At 43.5% G+C, this 18,465-nt stretch overlaps 2 protein-coding genes across 3 annotated transcripts; one reads left to right on the top strand and one right to left on the bottom strand.

Moving 5' to 3' along the window:
• Nucleotides 1-206: 206 nt before the first annotated feature.
• pex10 (peroxisomal biogenesis factor 10) lies at nucleotides 207-4,025 on the top strand. 2 transcript variants are annotated; one of them, XM_039007786.1, is made up of 6 exons: nucleotides 207-547; nucleotides 1,093-1,173; nucleotides 1,313-1,725; nucleotides 1,947-2,119; nucleotides 2,670-2,808; nucleotides 3,311-4,025. In XM_039007786.1, the coding sequence occupies exons 1-6, from the start codon at nucleotides 436-438 to the stop codon at nucleotides 3,374-3,376; spliced, it is 984 nt and encodes a 327-aa protein (XP_038863714.1). In that variant the 5' UTR covers nucleotides 207-435; the 3' UTR covers nucleotides 3,377-4,025. The 2 variants fall into 2 exon arrangements, with proteins under 2 accessions (XP_038863714.1, XP_038863713.1); XM_039007785.1 differs by lacking the exon at nucleotides 3,311-4,025 and having other exon boundaries at nucleotides 1,947-2,785.
• A 683-nt stretch (nucleotides 4,026-4,708) lies between these two features.
• Nucleotides 4,709-14,068, bottom strand: LOC120059021. Its single transcript, XM_039007784.1, has 5 exons — nucleotides 13,542-14,068; nucleotides 9,192-9,357; nucleotides 8,998-9,079; nucleotides 6,870-7,227; nucleotides 4,709-6,603 (listed from the first exon to the last, which is right to left on the bottom strand). The coding sequence occupies exons 1-5, from the start codon at nucleotides 13,884-13,886 to the stop codon at nucleotides 5,227-5,229; spliced, it is 2,328 nt and encodes a 775-aa protein (XP_038863712.1). The 5' UTR covers nucleotides 13,887-14,068; the 3' UTR covers nucleotides 4,709-5,226.
• Nucleotides 14,069-18,465: the final 4,397 nt, after the last annotated feature.

Genomic DNA, 18,465 nt, shown 5'->3' with positions numbered 1-18,465 from the left:
CACAAGTTCACCTGCAGTATGAAAGTCCAGAAATACTGGTAACTGTTACACCAGTGCAGAAACTACCATATATTAATGGTTACAACAATGTTTTGTGCAGTGCGCAAGGCTACGCTAATGATGCATTACACAGGAAAGTAGACGCGAACTCCTACCACCGCACGGCGCTGTGGCCGCAGAAGTGTATTTTGCTGTCATTGTTTCGTTCAAGTCAACTGTGTTTCCGTGTATTTAGCTAGTAGCTAACAGAGCTGTCAAGGCAGGCAATATGAACGTTTAAATAACTATGCCAAACTGTGACAAGTTCGGAAAAGTGTCTTAGCCAGACAGTTTGTGTAGAAATGGACTGACGAGTTATTTTTCAACGAACTGTCGTGCATTCAAATTCAAGCAACTTCCCGTGCCCTTGCTACGCTAGTTAGCTAGCATCCAGCAATGCCTCTCGTCGGTGCAAACCAACCACAATTGATTCGTTCAAGTCAGAAGGACGAATATTATCAACACTGTCTCAGGAACAACGCGAATGAAGCTTTCCAGACTCTTGCAGGCAAGTAGCCTACATGACAATTTAGAGCATAGCTATGAATGCATTACCACGTTTCATAGAATGTTAACATTAGTATCGTCAATAGGCGCTAAGGGTAGTTATCTTCTTTACCGGGGACGTTTGTTAAAGAGCCCAGACGCTCGGTCTGGAAGTTGCGAAAGTTTGCAGTACTGTTTTGGAAACCATAAGGAACGTGTCTTTTCATATCAGCGAGAAAAATACAAAGTATACACCTTTATAGAGGTAGGGTTAGTGCAGCCACACACCTTCTATGGAACTTTAAAAATAAGTTTATTTCTTGCAGACATGAAAGATATGTTTAGAAACAGTTTAATAAACGATGGATATTGAAGTTTCTAAACATTAAATCACAGCGTCGGGAATTGTAGTTAACACGGAGCCAAACGTGGGCGAATGTAACTGCTTAAAATCCTACATACAGAGAAGGGTTTTCAAGAGCCATGAATGCATAAGCTATATCCTGCTTCATAATAGCTATTTTTCTTACAGTAGCTAGCTAGCTGCTTTTTTATTTATTCCTACAGGGTCCAAGCGATGGCTGCACTGGAGAAAAGAGATCCAACTCCTGTCAGACCTTGCATACTATGGTTTAACCACATTCTCAGGTAGGTAAACAAACCGCTGGAGCTCCATACCATGTCTCAAAATTGACAGGCAGGCTTTGCCATCAAATACAGACCAGGGGCATCCATTGTTAATGCCACCTAACCACACATCCTTGCTGTCCCTCCCTGTGTCATCCAGGGTACCAGACATTGGGCGAGGAGTATGTCAGTATCATCCAGGTGGACCCTACCCTGCGCAGGGTACCGTCACGCGTCAGACGAGGAGCCCTGGTGCTCCTCCACAGCCTGTTTCCTTACCTGCTGGACAAGCTGCTGGTGTGCCTGGAGAATGAGCTGGAGGCGGGGGAGGACAGCCAGGGAGGGGGAATCCAGAGAGCAACAGTGGCCAGTCCTTGGAGCCCCGGAGCCTGGATGAGAGGCTGGGTCCGGAGGGCGTTGGGGCTGCTGACGGAACCCCAGAGGAGGGCGTGTGTGCCGGCCGTGTTGGCCCTCCAGCAGGGACTCTCCATTCTCCACCGGGTGCATGTGGCCCTGTTTTACATCAGCGGGGCCTTCTACCACCTGGGGAAGAGGACGGCCGGAGTAAGCTATGTGAGTATTTGTGTGAGAACCTATTCAGTAGTGTACCGTAGCAAAACTTTTTGCAATGGATAACAAAAACAAACCATGTCTTTTTGGACAGGTTCAGGTTATCCCTCCCTGTTTCAGTCCATTTTCTTACTAGCTGAACTTTGTTTTCCGTTCCAAACGTTTTGTTACGGTGTTTTACGAGTGTATGCTTCTCACCATTCTTTATTTCCCTGGGTGGTTAGCTACGGGTACGTGGTGTGACGGGGGACGACGGGGACATCCGGAGCAGCTACAGGCTCCTGGGCATGATCTCCCTGATGCAGTTGGCCCTCACGCTAGCCTTGCAACTCAACAACCTCCGTCAGAGACAGAGAGCCCGGCAGGAGTGGAGACAACACAGGAACCTGCCCTCCAGGTACAATGCAGTAGGACACTGTTTTAATAATATAATTAACACTGACTGCCTTGGTCACACTGAGAACCTGCTACCATATCTATCCATATACCTTTCCTGGTCCTGGGGTTCCATCAAGCCTCGCATTGGGGTTGGGTTGGGTGGGTGTGTTGATGGGTGGGCCCCCCGGGAAGCACTGCCTTTGAACAATATAAAAATGCTCATGAATTTGAATGTACCTGATCCTCTGACCTATCTAAATGTATGAAGTAATCTGAAATTGTAAATCTATGAAGTATGTAATAACTTGAAATATGAAAACTGTGGAAAAACCTGTCAACAACAAAAAAAACACTATCGCGACAGGAAGTGTTTGAGGACTACATCTCGTCAGATTACATCAGATGGATACAATTTGATTGCGAAGCTACAGTTCAAAATCTTCACCTGAAGTTGGACATTTCCTTGAGACGCACACGTGCCCCCATGCATTCTTCTCAATGTGAATATTGAGGTAAGCATATGAATTTCACATGTATGTATACGTTTTAAAATGTACCCGTGTGTCTAGGTCCCAATCTGTAGACGAGACTGACTGTCCCCGCGCCTCTCGCTGTATCCTGTGTCTAGAGGAGAGGAGACACTCGACCTCCACCCCGTGTGGTCATCTGTTCTGCTGGGAGTGCATCACAGAGTGGTGCAACACCAAGGTGAGAGGGTGACTACTGTTCTATGTCCTATTTAATTATGTGAGTGAAACGCTACGCTCTTTATTAAGGGGTACTATAACAGTGGCACAGTCCGGAAACGACTCTAACCTGTAGGTCTGACAGGACTGGAGAGGTATAATGTTCCACCTAGCCGGCCTATCGGAGGGTCAGTGTTCCGCCTGGCCGGCCTAGCGGAGGGTCAGTGTTCCGCCTGGCCGGCCTAGCGGAGGGTCAGTGTTCCGCCTGGCCGGCCTAGCGGAGGGTCAGTGTTCCGCCTGGCCGGCCTAGCGGAGGGTCAGTGTTCCGCCTGGCCGGCCTAGCGGAGGGTCAGTGTTCCGCCTGGCCGGCCTATCGGAGGGTCAGTGTTCCGCCTGGCCGGCCTATCGGAGGGTCAGTGTTCCGCCTGGCCGGCCTATCGGAGGGTCAGTGTTCCGCCTGGCCGGCCTGTCGGTGAAAAGAAGCTAGATGCAGTGCATTACTATTTGTTCCTTCCTCTCCACAGACGGAGTGCCCTTTGTGTCGTGAGAAGTTCCAGCCTCCTCAACTAGTCTACCTGAGGAACTACTAGCCGAAGAGCCAGAACCTCTGACTTGGCTGTTATTATATGGCTCACTTCCTAAATGACTGGATCGCCACATTGGACTGTTGAATCGGTAAACACAACTGTTTCTCTTTATCAGAGTTTACCTATCCCTTGTTGAGGTCCTATCTGAATAGCATCTCACTTAGAGAATGGCTCGAGATCTTATTTTGGGGCGTTGATTCAGATATTGCCGTATCCAGTATGAAAGAAAATGTGTGCATGAAGCATTTTCCCCCCCTTTTTTTTGTAGAGAAAAAAAAAAAAAACTTTCAGAATAGAGAATATTATTGTAAAGATCTGTACAACACTGTCCTCAGCCCTTTCATTCTGTGTCAGGGCTACACACTGGGATAATTTGTAGATAATGGGTATATATTTTTTAATTTCTTTTGATAATGTACTGTTTCTATATTTTATGAGAATACATAATACAGTGCACTATATTGAGCAATCATACATGTTCAATGGTTTGCATATGAATCATGTTGGATTTATCAGTCTGTAACTGATCTAAATGTGTAAATTTAAAACAATGATTAATCAACTATGCTAACAGTGGAATTATTTATGTCTCTTGTTTTATTGATAAGGTGACTAGTATATTGTTTACATTAAATGCCACTAAAGTACATTATGGCTGTTGTCATGATCAGTAAATGCACATTAACAGGCACCGCATCTATTATATGCAAAGCAGGAGAAACTAGTAATATCATCAACCATGTGTAGTTAACTAGTGATTGTTAAGATTGATTGTTTTTTAAGATAAGTTTAATGCTAGCTAGCACCTTACCGTGGCTCCTTGCTGCACTCGCATAACAGGTAGTCAGCTTGCCACGTAGTCTCCTCGTGGAATACAATGTAATCGGCCATAATCTGTGTCCAAAAATGCCGATTACCGGTTATGAACTTGAAATCGGCCGTTCCGATTAATCGGTCGACCTCTAGACTGTTGACCTCACGCCAGGGCCAATCTACTTTTAACTGTTTAAGGTTTATGAAAGTCTAGATTTGAGGTGGGTTGGAAAAAATGAAAAAAAAATGTAGCAGTAATACTATTCAATTCAATAATAAAAGTAAAATAAACATGCTTTAAGCAAGGGGGTGTGGTATTGGTCAATATACCACGGCTAAGATGTGTGCTTATGCGCAACGCGGAGTGCCTGGATACAGCCCTTAGCCGTGGTATATCAACCATATAACACAAACCCCAGAGGTGCCTTATTGCTGTTAAACTGGTTACCGACAGAATTAGAACAGTAAAAAGTATTTCAGCCAGCCAATCAGCATTCAGGGCTCAAATCACCTGGTTTATAATGACGTTTATTACAATCTTGTCTGCAAACGATAGGAATTACAATCCAAGATAACCGCTTATCAACGACAAGTATAGGAGGCACTTCGCATTGTCTGTCGCTTTTCTTCTTAACTGATCATAATGTAGACAGCAACTTATCAGGTTCGCTAGAACACAAAATGTTGAACATAAGGAATCAGGCGGTAGGCTTATGGCCATGGCTCAACGCAACAGTGTCTGAAATCAATGCAATGTAGGCTGTTCAAAAGTAGTGTGCTGTATAGGGTACAATTTGGGACGCGTTGACAGTTTCCTTGTTGACCCTGCTTTAGAGTAGAATCTTGAACCTTATGGACATTTCTGTCAAATCATAACAGTATTTTTCTTCAACGTGTAAAAGAAAATATAGAAAATATAGGGGGGGGGGACAGACAAATCCTCTAACTAACAGTTAATTTAGCATCGGGTCAAGCCTCACCTACATTTTGAATTGGCCAACAACTCTAAAAGTTCAGAAAGAGCCGTCTATTGATGGGACTTATTCATTCAGGTTTGATTCATCAAGCTCTTTGCAAGCAGTTCCATCATGCATCTCTTCAATGGTTCTTGGTCTCCCTCTCCCCCTTCTTGTGGCCTTCCTTTTGGTCCCCCTGTCCTCCCCCCACTGTTCATTCAGGTTGGCTCCATCATGCTCTTTAGTCACACTTCCCGTATACATCTCTCTGGTGGTCCCTGGTCTCATTCTCGGCCTGCCTATTGGTCTGCCTGTAGTCTTCTTGTTGCTACTGCCCTCTTCTGCCCCTGGGTTGAAGTCTGAGTCACTGTTGCGCTCACTCTCCCCCAACTCCTCAGGGTCAAAGGTCAGGCGTTTCCTCTTACTCCCTACCCTTTTCACTCTTTCCTGCCCGGACCCTGCATTTGTCTTTCGACTCTCCTCGGTCACTAGCTGTTGTTCAGTCAGAGTGTCTGAGTTTGAGACTGGCTCCCGTTTCTTCTCCTTGGTCCCAGGGGCAGGGTCCGGATGGTAGCGCTGGACGTGGCTTTTCAGACTCACGGTGTGGTTGAAGTACCTGTCACAATGCTGGCACTTGTACGGCCTCTCGCCCGTGTGAAGGCGCATGTGAGACTTGAGGTGGCTCGCCTGGTTGAAGGAGTGCTGGCACTCTGGGCATGTGTAGGGCTTCTCCCCGCTGTGGACTAGCATGTGTCTTTCCAGGTAGCTACTCCTTGTAAACTCCATTTTGCAGATGTCGCAAATGTACCATGTGGGCCCTCTGTGGCTTTGAAGGTGGCCGTCCCGGGCTTTAATGTCGCTGAATCGTATGGGGCAGTCGGGGCATTCGTAGGGCTTTTCTACACTCGGGTGACACTCCTCGTGCCTCAGCTTCTCCGGCCTGCTCTGGAATGGCTTGAGGCAGTACTTGCACCCGTGCACGTAGCCTGGCTTGTGGATTATTCGGTGAATGTTGAGAGAGGTCTCGTTAACAAACCGCTTGCCACAGTCCTGGCAGACAAACGGTTTGGCATGCTCGCAGACGTGAGCCTTGGAGCCTTTGATAAACGTGCCACAATCCGGGCAGAGCGCTCGGGAATCCCATTCGGAATCTGAGGCTAGAAGAGCACTTAACTCAACCTCAGGTTGCCACTCCACATCGGAGCCCTCCTCCTCCTCAGTCTCCTCCTCCTTAGTCTCCTCCTTAGTCTCCTCCTCCTCCTTAGTCTCCTCCTCCTCCTTAGTCTCCTCCTCCTCCTGTTCCTCCTCCAAGGACTGACGTTGACATATCTTCTTCATGGCTTTGACGTCGTCATGCATACAGAAGGTTGTCTCAAACACCAGGGTCTGAACGTCCTCCAGACCCTTGTTGCAAATATCGCCATCGTAATTCTCCAACAGAAGATCACCGTCCTCCGCTGTCTACAAAGACAATGATGAGCAACTCCTCTACCAATATCTACACTTAACTACTGGCTAGACAGAATCCCAATGCAGAATGGGACATTAACCCCCCCCACCCCCCCCCCACCCTCCTGATTTCACTTAGTTAAAATGAGGTAGCCATATGGCAGATGACAATTGTAGTTATTGGTTAACTTGACAAACACATTAAAAATAGGCTTGTTTTTAAAGGCTTGTGTGTATTTGTATTCATGCATTGTATAGTGAAAAATGATATAGGCTACCTTCAGGATCTGAGAATTGAAGGTGCAAGTTGGGCCAGTGGAGGAGTCAGTCAGAGCGTCAGTGGATGTGCCAGTAGTGGTGCCAGTTGTTATGCCAATCGAAGCATCCGTTGTGCCAGTCGATGTTGCAGCTGCTGAAGAGGACAGGTATCTAGCTGGGAGGTTAAAGGGCTGGCTCTTCCATTGGCTCCGGTGGTCACAGTGGTTGCAGAACTGGTTGATGGTGAGCAGGGTATCTTGGATGAACTTGTCGATGCTGCAGGAGCTGCGACAGACCGGACAAGTCTTGAACAATGGAAGGAGGCAGTCTTCATAGACCACGTACTTCCTGGCCATGTACACCGCAACAGTGTGTAAACTGGAAGAAAATGATGCATTTATTTACAATCACAAGTTTTTGGATTTGCAAGCAGGCCAGACAGTGAGGTCAAAAGTCATTATGCATATTTGTATAACAATTTTCAGCTGAATAGTTGCTCGTATTACTTAGGCTATGGGCCCAACATTCATTAGCCAATTAATTTACAATAATTTCCCACTTTAACAAAAACAAATGTACAGTTGAAGTTGGAAGTTTACATACACCTTAGTCAAATACATTTAAACTCAGTTTCACATTCCTGACATTTAATCCTGGTAAAAATTCCATGTCTTAGGTCAGTTAGGATCACTACTTTATTTTAAGAATGTGAAATGTCAGAATAATTGATTTCTTTCATCACATTCCCAGTGGGTCAGAAGTTTACATACACTCAATTAGTATTTGGTAGCATTGCCTTTAAATTGTTTAACATCGGTCAAACGCTTCAGGTAGCCTTCCACAAGCTTCCGCAATAAATTGGGTGAATTTTGGCCAATTCCTCCTGACAGAGCTGGTGTAACTGAGTTGGGTTTGTAGGCCTCCTTGCTCGCACACGCTTTTTTAGTTATGCCCACAAATGTTCTATAGGATTGAGGTCAGGGCTTTGTGATGGCAACTCCAATACCTTGACTTTGTTGTCCTTAAGCCATTTTGCCACAACTTTGGAAGTATGCTTGGGGTCATTGTCCATTTGGAAGACCCATATGTGACCAAGCCTCAACTTCCTGACTCATGTCTTGAGATGCTGCTTCAATATATCCACATAAATTTCCCTACCTCATGATGCCATCTATTTTGTGAAGTGCACCAGTCCCTCCTGCAGCAAAGCACCCCCACAGCATGATGCTGCCACCCCCTGTGCTTCACGGTTAGGATGGTGTTCTTCGGCATGCAAGCATCCCCGTTTTTCCTCCAAACATAATGGTCATTATGGCCAAACAGTTCTATTTTTGTTTCATCAGACCAGAGGACATTTCTCAAAAAAGTACGATCTCATGTGCAGTTGCAAACCGTAGTCTGACTTTTTTATGGCGATTTTGGAGCAGTGGCTTCTTCCTTGCTGAGCGGCCTTTCAGGTTATGTCGATATAGGACTCGTTTTACTGTGGACATAGATACTTTTGTACCCGTTTCCTCCAGCATCTTCACAAGTTCCTTTGCTGTTGTTCTGGGATAGATTTGCACTTTTCACACCAAAGAACGTTCATCTCTAGGAGACAGAACGCGTCTCCTTCCTGAGCGGTATGACTACTGCGTGGTCCCATGGTGTTTATACTTGCATACTATTGTTTGTACAGATGAATGTGGTACCTTCAGGCATTTGGAAATTGCCCCCAAGGATGAAACAGACTTGTGGAGGTCTACAATCTTTTTTCTGAGGACTTGCCTGATTTCTTTTGACTTTCCCATGATGTCAAGCAAAGAGGCACTGAGTTTCAAGGTAGGCCTTGAAATACATCCACAGGTACACAGAAGCTTCTAAAGCCATGACATCATTTTCTGGAATTTTCCAAGCTGTTTAAAGGCACAGTCAACTTAGTGTATGTAAACCTCTGACACGCTGGAATTGTGAAACAGTGAATTTTAAGTGAAATAATCTGTCTTAACAATTGTTGGAAAAATTACTTGTGTCTTGCACAAAGTAGATGTCCTATCCGACTTGCCAAAACTGTAGTTTGTTAACAAGAAATTTGTGGAGTGGTTGAAAAACGAGTTTTAATGACTCCAACCTAAGTGTATGTAAACTTCTGACTTCAACTGTATATACCGGTTCACTTCCTTCCGTGGTATGTCCTCCGTAAAGGAAGTATTGACTCCGACATTCTTCCGGATTGGCCAGACTTGGACGGCTGTAAAATCAGACACAAAACAATACAGCAGCATGTAAACACCAATTCATTCCAGCTGTAATTGAAAAGGAGGAAGTCATTCTACAGAAAAGATACGAGCCATATCACTCACCTTTGTTTTTCTTTTCTTCTCTGTAGTAATAAGCCTGTGTTGACACGTTGTGTTTTAGCGGTACCACTGCGCATCTTGGAGGTGATGGTACTGTAATGTTGCATGTTGTTGTTTCATATTGACATCCCTCATATTTTGTCATCACGTCCAACGTCACGTTTTCCACCTAAACAAAACATCTTATCAACTATAACAACAGGGGGTTTAAAATATTTGGCAAAATATTTTCTTTACCCTTCGCTGGTATTGAGAATGGACACTCGCCCACACAACGCCATACACGTGGTCTGTGCTTGTGAGGCAGGTTGGATGTACTGCCAAATTCTGGAAAACGACGTTGGAGGCAGCTTATGCCAATTGTACCCTCCCTCAAAACTTGAGACATCTGTGGCATTGTGTTGTGACACAACTGCACATTTTAGAGTGGCTTTTTATTGTCCACAACACAAGGTGCACCTGTGTAATGATCATGCCGTTTAATCAGCTTCTTGATATGCCACACCTGTCAGGTGGATGGATTATCATTGCAAAGGAGATATGCTCACTAACAGGGATTTAAACTAATTTGTGCACACAATTTGAGAGAACATTTTTGGGATCTTTTATTTCAACTCATGAAACATGGGACCACGTTGGGTTTTATATTTTTGTTCAGTGTAGATTGTTGAGTTGTGACTCAGTGAAAAGTAGAGCGGCCCAGCCAGGCATATTGCAATATTTCAAAAAACAATTGCGGAAAATAAAGTTTGGAGCGAAATGAATTTTTTGCTGTAAAGAGAAGAGAATGAAATGTCTTTTAGTTGGGCTACTGTTGTTCGCTCAACTATCTTATTGGCACCAGCGGAGAGCGTCGGCCATATCCCCGGGTACTGCACATATACACTATCACCTTCACTCTATTTCGTGAACTGTATTGTTGGTTAAGGGCTTGTAAGTAAGCATTTTACTGTCTACACCTGTTGTATTCGGCGCATGTGACAAATAAAATTGTATTTCTCATTGTTGGGTCAGTGCCACTTAAAGTTTGGACATGAACTTCCTCGTCCAGTTGAGACGGACGTCATATTCTATTAGTGTCTCCCCTTCTCGTAGGACCTATTATATGGACAATGTTGTTTTTACTGGTCTGTTTGTCAGTATCAGCAGAGTCGGCATCCCTGTCATTTATCGTATGTCTCCAGTCATATAAAGTGTAGTAGGGTTGAATGATAGGAAAAATGTGGCCTGTGCAAAGAAAGAAGACGTCTATCTGATGTAGCCTAGGCCTACTCTATGCTATACGTGCTCAGACATGTATTGAACTGTCTTTTTTTGCCAACAGTGATTGAGTTATATGATTAGCCTAAATTATGACTATCCAATCTACTCATCACATTACAAATAGGTGGCTCCCTTACATAAGTATGCAAATGTGATGATGCATGGAATGCTTTATTATAAAAAGGTCAATTTTGATGGTGAAAAATTTGCTTCCCCAAACTTGAAACTCATGCCCTGCCTATGCTGTCAACATTAGACCTGTCTGAGCTCGTATATCTCACAGCATATGTCATAAGAAGGTATCTGCTGGTGCCAGACCCTATAGGCTCCCGAGTGGCGCAGCCGTCTAAGGCACTGCATCTCAGTGCTAGAGGAGTCACTACAAACCCTGGTTCGATTCCAGGCTGTATCACAACCGGCCGTGATTGGGAGTCCCATAGGGCGGCGCACAATTGGCCCAGCGTCGTTAGGGTTTAGCCGGGGTAGGCCGTTATTGTAAATAAGAATGTTCTTAATTGACTTGCCGAGTTAAATAAAGGTTAAATAAAAAATATTTAGAGTGCCAGCAGCATACCACCTTGCTGGCTTGCCTCTGAAGCTAAGCAGGGTTGGTCCCTGGATGGGAGACCAGATGTTGCTGGGAATGGTGTTGGAGGGCCAGTAGGAGGTCATCTTTCCTCTGGTCTGAAAATATATATATATATCCCAATGCCCCAGGGCAATGATTGGGGACATTGCCCTGTGTAGGGTACTGTCTTTTGGACGGGACGTTAAACGGGTGACCTGAGTCTCTGTGGTCACTAAAGAACCCATGGCACTTTTATAAGAGTAGGGGTGTTAACCCCGGTGTCCTGGCTAAATTCCTAATGTGGCCCTCATACCATCAAGGCCAACTAATCATCCCCATCTTCCAATTGGCCCATTCATCCCCCCTCTCCCCTATAACTATACCCCAGGTCATTGCACTAAATGAGTATGTGTAAAACAGTCCTAAAAACCAGAAATGAGTTACCTCTGGTTCGTTCGGCCATTCCTATGGGGTTTTGGGATAAACGCTGAAAATAAGGTCTGAGATTAACACAGATCTTAAAATGTTTTGTTCTATGAGATAATCTGTCACTTAACATTACCATTATGAAGCCTTTGAATTTTAAAGCATTTATGTATTTTTTTTAAAAAGCACAAAGTTACATTAGCTGATTAAATCTCTCATAGAACAAAACTTATAAGGTATCCTAAGCCTGTGTTTACCACAGACCTTATTTTGGCGTTTATCAACAACAACAAAAATTCCCCATAGCTTTTTAGCCAACAACCCGTTGCCGATTCAGTGCCTACAAAAGGACCCGTCATTGCTATTGCTCTCTATTCTGACGTGGTGGTGGCTACTGTTAACATGATTCTTCAGAATGCACATCTGTAACAGACTGTATTTGTAATGTTTGGGGGGGGGGGGGGGGTGTAAAGGTCATTAACTCTAACTCTTAACTCTATTCAAGACCTTCTGTCTCAATATACAATCTCAAGCCACCCCGTTCATTAAAATGGATCGCACCTACAGACAGTGAGCCAAGTGGCCGTAGCTTGTTAAATAAATAACGCAGACAGGCATTGAGGCATTCAGTAACTGTGTGATTGAACGTTAGAATGGGCAAAACGAGTAACCTAAGCAGCTTTGAGCATGGTATGATCGTCGGTGCCAGGCATGCCAGATCCAGTATCTCAGAAACGTCCACCCTCCTGGGCTTTTCACGCACGACAGCGTCTAGGGTTTACCGAGAATGGTGCGACAAACAAAAAGCATACAGTCAGCGGCAGTCCTGTTGGCATAAACAGCTCGTTGATGAGAAAGGTCGAAGGAGAATGGCAAGAACTGTGCAAGCTAACAAGCGGGCCACAAACAGACAAATAACAGCGAAGTACAACAGTGGTGTGCAGAACAGCATCTCGGAACGCACAACTCATCGACCCTTGTCATGGAGGGGCTATTGCAGAAGACGACCACAGGGTTCCACTCCTATCAACTAAAGGCAAGAAGAAGCGGCTCCACTAGGGAACCGATCACCAACACTGGACAATTGAGGAGTGTAAAAACATTGCCTGGATCATGACAACGAGTTCAGTTTACTTGAGTGGCCTGGTCAGTCCCCAGACCTCAACCCAATAGAGCATCTTTGGGATGAGATGGAACGAGCTGGTCGCAGCATGAGTGTAACACGATTCTATCTGACGCAACTGCGTGATGCCGTCACTTCAGCATGGACCAACAACCCTGTGGAACGTTTCCTTGTAGAATTCCCAGAATAATTCAGGCTGTTCTGGAGGCAACGGGCGGTCTGACCTGGTACTAGAGGCGTGTACATAATAAACTGGCCGGTGAAGTTATTGTAGCCTTGCACCAACGGTAGATACCTAAGTTAGTTAACATGAACCCCCTGTCAACATTGTTTTAGGACTATTTCACAATTGCTGATAGCAGACTATGATTGATTGTGTCGCTAGACCACCGCGTCAAGTGCAGCTAAGCTAACGTTAGCTAGCTAGCAGCTGAATTACAAGCTATAGAATGTCCTTTACTTTTAATGATAGATTAACTATCTAACTAGACACCTGCTGCCAGGTGCAAGATGGATGGGACAGAACCATGACGGAGGATCAAGCTATTGGCAAATCCACTTGTGTAGTCAGATTTACAATGCAGTCCGAACTGAAGTGTACTGTGCATATGCGCAGGATCGGACTTAACTTCTCTGGCACTTGATTATTTAAAAAATATCGAAGCCAAATCCGACGAAGGGACTGTTCGTTTGGAAGACCGTGCAAAGAAACATTTGCTGCCTTACAGCCAACTACTGCACAATCTCTCTTGCTTTTGCTCGTTATTGCCTAAAGTTAAAGAACAGATGAACGCAGTTCTTCTTCGGTGATATTATGGTGAACTACACGCAACATGTATTATCGCCACCAACAGGACGGGCGTGAATAAATTAACAAAATAAAATACTATTTTAAATGGTGGTTGTCATAATACATAGCTAAATTAACCAAGTGTAGCTAGCTATTGTAAAAAGTTTAACACATTGAATTTACCCGGTTTATCTTCATCACTGATGACGTTATTGACGTAATGTTTGGTTGGTCAGAAACCGAGGTTGCAATGGCAGGCTTCACATGCACGGTCGGCACAGCACATGGTTTCAGTCGCAGTCTCATTCCGAATCCTGCCTTCCACTGGTTATAGCCATCGAAGTCCTCCGGGGTGAAATGAGCACCGCATACAGTAGTGGCCGTGGTTCCCTTAATCCAATCCACTCGCGTCAACCGGACAAACCGATCCCACTTCAATGCGAGCTTGTCGTTTGTGGGCCACAAATGAGTCGTAACCCCGTCCTTATGGGTATTACTGCACCCAGCAACAACACACTTCCTTGGCATTTTTAACTTTTTAAAAAGCTGTTGGGTGAGATTTTTAAAACTCTTTTGGGTCTGAAATGAAAACTACTGCTCGCTCGACTACCAAACGCACAGGACAATAGTAGATGAAGGGTTGCCAGGTCTAGCTCAAAAATCGGGACTAATTTAAATTTCGAACTCATGCCTACTCAAAACCCGCCCACAGTGCCTGACAACTAGCCCAAGTTTAACAGTAGCCAGAGAGGAGGTGACATTTAGCCAATTAACCCTTTTATCATAACGTTATCGAGCAAATTAAGAAGGAATATCGACACAATTTGTAAAAAGCAAAATTCGGTTTTCCATCCAAATAATAATGATTGCGAGCTAACGTAACTAATAAAGACATTGTAATATGTTGCAAGAGAAAATATAATTCGCCTTTATTAAACTCGGCAGATAATTTTCATCAATGGATGTCGATTTAACTCGTGTAACTTCTGATTGTAAATAAATCCCTTATGCGCATGTGCATAGCTATAGATAAATCCAACAGGAGAGTTTGAAGGATGAAAGTTGGACAGAGGATGTCAAAATCTTTGCAAAAAACACTTGTTCGAATTTTTTTTAAACTCAGGCTATTTTATGACAATTGTGCCATTATGTGTCAGACGTTACGACTACAAACCGTGATAAATGACCTAATTGTGCGTTTGATTGTTAATTTCAATAGGCATAGGCTAGGCATTCTCACTAAAATCTAGGTTTATGACTGTAATTCAATTGTGCCATTGTTTGGTCAGCTAGATGCAGGTAGCCTATAGCCCCTGGTAGTTTACAGTAGAATTGGCAGGATGTAAAATGAACTATTTAGCCGTTTGTTTTGTTCAAATTGACAGACTCATTTATTCAACATGAATAGTGAGGCCAATTCGAGGTAAGAAGTGCTTCTGTTGCCCTATAGCCTGCTGGAATAAGCTTATATTCAATCACTGAATCATATATTAATAATATGGATATGAACTGAATAGGCCTACAGCTAGTGTTTTTTAAAGGGTTTATTTTTTTAACCTGTAGCCTAATCTGACTGACTGTTACAGTCAATCTAATGTATTCTAACAGCTGATCGGCAATTGCGATAGAACTGTGACCATGATCACAATTGATAACTTCCAATTTCATTAACTAAACATGGCTATTAATAATTGCATAATAACACAAGGCTACAACAATACACTGAAGTTATAGGCTATTTATGACATCTGTTTGCCAGCTGCAGGTAGACTACACAAGTGGCACAAATTGATCAAATCAAATTTTATTTGTCACATACACATGGTTAGCAGATGTTAATGCTTGTGTAGCGAAATGCTTGATTTGCAATGACTCCAGACTAATCGTCATTCCAACATATTTATTGATTAAAATGGTAGGCTACAGTAGCCTACATAGGTATATTAATTAATAGGCTACTTAATGGTCAACAGATGTATCATTCTCCACATTTTAATGTCAGTTTCATTGTGGACTTTTCCCCCATTACAAAAGCACGCGTGGGAGTTCCATAACGTCCATTTAAAATGTCCACTCTTTTAGCGCTCGATACCCAAGAACTGAGCATGGTAAAAAAACGTAAAAAACCATGATATGATTTTCCATAAATCGAAATTAAAATGTAGTTTAAACCACCTCCGAGCGAATTTATCTAATGCGCTCTAGAGCTCCTTAGTCGTTTTCCAGTGCTTTGTCGTCATATTTCATGATGCCCATCAGTTCTAGGGCGTTAATATGTTTGATGGGAAAAGATTTTGAAATATTCTACCTTACAACTTGTATTAAAAAAAAGTTGTAGTGACTTGCACGCATGCTGCTGTCTCCTCTTACCCACGTGACTCGGCTGCCTGCTGCAGCGCTCGGTCTCTACACACACCCCCTCTGGCCCTCTTCACTACTCACGCACTAAATTACATTTAAGGGCTTTATTGGCATAGGAAACATATGTTTACATTTTCAAAACAAGTGAAATAGATAATAAACAAAAGTGAAAAAAATGAACAGTAAACATTACACTCACAAAAGTTCCAAAGGAATAGAAACATTTCAAATGTCATTATGTCTATATACAGTGTTTTAACAATGTGCAAAGAGTTAAAGTACAGAAGGGAAAATAAATAAACATAAATATGGGTTGTATTTACAATGGTGTTTATTCTTCACTGGTTGCCCTTTTCTTGTGGCAACAGGTCACATGTCTTGCTGCTGAGATGGCACACTTGTATTTCAACCAATAGATATGAGAGTTAATCAAAATTGGATTTGTTTTCTAATTCTTTGTTGGTCTGTGTAATCTGAGGGAAATGTGTCTCTAATATGGTCATACATTTGGCAGGAGGTTAGGAAGTGCAGCTCAGTTTCCAGCTCATGTTGTGGGCAGTGTGCACATAGCCTGTCTTCTCTTGAGAGCCAGGTCTGCCTTCGGCGGCCTTTCTCAATAGCAAGGCTATGCTCACTGAGTATGTACATAGTCAAAGCTTTCCTTTATTTTGGGTCAGTCCCAATGCTCGGGTATTCTGCTACTGTGTACGGCCAAATAGCATTCTAGTTTGCTCAGTTTCTTTGATAATTCTTTCCAATGTGTCAAGTAATTCTCTTTTTGTTTTCTCATGATTTGGTTGGGTCTAATTGTGTTGCTGTCCAGGACCAGCTTGCTTAGGGGACTCTTCTCCAAGTTCATCTCTCTGTAGGGGATGGTTTCGTTATGGAAGGTTTGGATGTTGCTTCCTTTTAGGTGGTTGTAGAATTTAACGTCTCTTTTCTGGATTTTGATAATTAGCGGGTATCGGACTAATTCTGCTCTGAATGCATTATTTTGTGTTTTACATTGTACACAATATTTTTTTATGCAGTCTCACTTTGGCATTTGTCCCATTTTGTGAATTCTTGGTTGGTGAGCGGACCCCAGACCCCACAACCATAAAGGGCAATGGGTTTATAACTGATTCAAGTATTTTTAGCCAGATCCTAATTAGTATGTTGGATTTTATGTTTCTTTTGATGGTGTAGAAGGCCCTCACCATTTCTACCATTGGGTACTCCTGCTGGTTGGTCTGCACACGGCCACAGACACCACCATGGGGTCTTCTGTCTATTTAATTTTTTTATTTTACCGTTATTTTACCAGGTAAGTTGACTGAGAACACATTCTCATTTACAGCAATGACCTGGGGAATAGTTACAGGGGAGAGGAGGGGGAATGAATGAGCCAATTGTAAGCTGGGGATGATTAGGTGACCGTGATGGTATGAGGGTCAGATTGGGAATTTAGCCAGGACACCGGGGTTAACACCCCTACTCTTACGATAAGTGCCATGGGATCTTTAGTGACCACAGAGAGCCAGGACACCGGGGTTAACACCCCTACTCTTACGATAAGTGCCATGGGATCTTTAGTGACCACAGAGAGTCAAGACACCCGTTTAACGTCCCATCTGAAAGACGGAAGGTAGAACAGAGTATACCATCAATAGATCATACTGTAACATGTTTTGTGACTTTACATGCATTACAATATGTCATTTACTGTAAATGTAATGGTAAAACATACCCTTTTGGGGGAGGGGGGGGGGTGTTCTCATGATCTAATTGACAGTTGATATGTTCAGGGGTGAACTAATCTGGAATCCTCTGTTTACCACATGGTCAACGACCCAGACTTCATCAGACACCACAGTTCCCTGCCGTCTCCCTCCCTCCCTCTCTCTGATGTCCACCTCTTTGACGGGGCCCAAGCCCACCTCTTTCACAGGGCCCATGCCCAGCGCTTTCACGGGGCCCATGCCCACCTCGTTGACGGGGCCCATGCCCAGAGCTTTCACGGGGCCCATGCCCACCTCGTTGACAGGGCCCATGCCCACCTCTTTGACGGGGCCCATGCCCACAAGCTCTTTGATTTCTTCCTCTCCCTTGCTGTCTATCCTGCTCAATGTTGAAAGAAATTGCAAGTGATCACACACATCCTTTTATATGGTGACCCATTGTTGTTACAACTGAAATCCATTAGCAATAAGGATCAGTTACTATGTAGGGTTATACTTTACAAACATATTTTCTTTCTGTAGTTCTCAAAATCCATATATAGTAGACAAACCAGTTTAAAATCTATAGGTTAACCAAAAAGCTAAGTGATTAACCATTAAGCGCATTTGGATTAAATGATGGTCAATTGTATTTAAACAAATGAGAAGAGAGTCATATGAAACGTATTGTGAGCATTGCAATGTGAAAGGCAATTACTTAATATGGAAGGTATTTCTAGATGAAACACTGTTTAGGTTTGGTGAAAAAGTTACTGTGTGGTTTTGTGTGTTTAAATTAGAAAATGTGCTTAAAGTTTGGGAAAAAAACTGCCTTTTGATGACCTGCATTGAGTTTTGTACTAAGAGTTGTGAAAGTTTACCACATACTTGTGAAAATTAGTACTAAAGCGTATATATAAATATTTGGTCACAGCGCATCAGTCCTCACTGACCAGTTTGGCTTTTCACAACCAGGCAACAGTGTGTGTGTGTGTGTGTTATGTAACTGTGTATAAAGAGAAAAGATAACTAATAATTTTCCCATG

The sequence above is a fragment of the Salvelinus namaycush genome, chromosome 14 (genome assembly GCF_016432855.1).
Source record: "Salvelinus namaycush isolate Seneca chromosome 14, SaNama_1.0, whole genome shotgun sequence".
Taxonomy (NCBI): Eukaryota; Metazoa; Chordata; class Actinopteri; order Salmoniformes; family Salmonidae; genus Salvelinus; species Salvelinus namaycush.
Note: the sequence above shows the minus strand (reverse complement) of the source record. Positions and strands in the feature narration are given on the sequence as shown.

Excerpts from the sequence above, each read along its gene's own strand:
- pex10 (XM_039007785.1), top strand. The coding sequence starts at position 436 with ATGCCTCTCGTCGGTGCAAACCAACCACAATTGATTCGTTCAAGTCAG. Across the intron at positions 548-1,092 it reads AGCTTTCCAGACTCTTGCAG|GGTCCAAGCGATGGCTGCAC; the intron begins GCAAGTAGCCTA and ends TTATTCCTACAG. Across the intron at positions 1,174-1,312 it reads TGGTTTAACCACATTCTCAG|GGTACCAGACATTGGGCGAG; the intron begins GTAGGTAAACAA and ends TGTGTCATCCAG.
- LOC120059021 (XM_039007784.1), bottom strand. The coding sequence starts at position 13,886 with ATGCCAAGGAAGTGTGTTGTTGCTGGGTGCAGTAATACCCATAAGGAC. Across the intron at positions 9,358-13,541 it reads CAGTGATGAAGATAAACCGG|GTGGAAAACGTGACGTTGGA; the intron begins GTAAATTCAATG and ends TGTTTTGTTTAG. Across the intron at positions 7,228-8,997 it reads CCACGGAAGGAAGTGAACCG|TTTACACACTGTTGCGGTGT; the intron begins GTATATACAGTT and ends ATTTTCTTCCAG.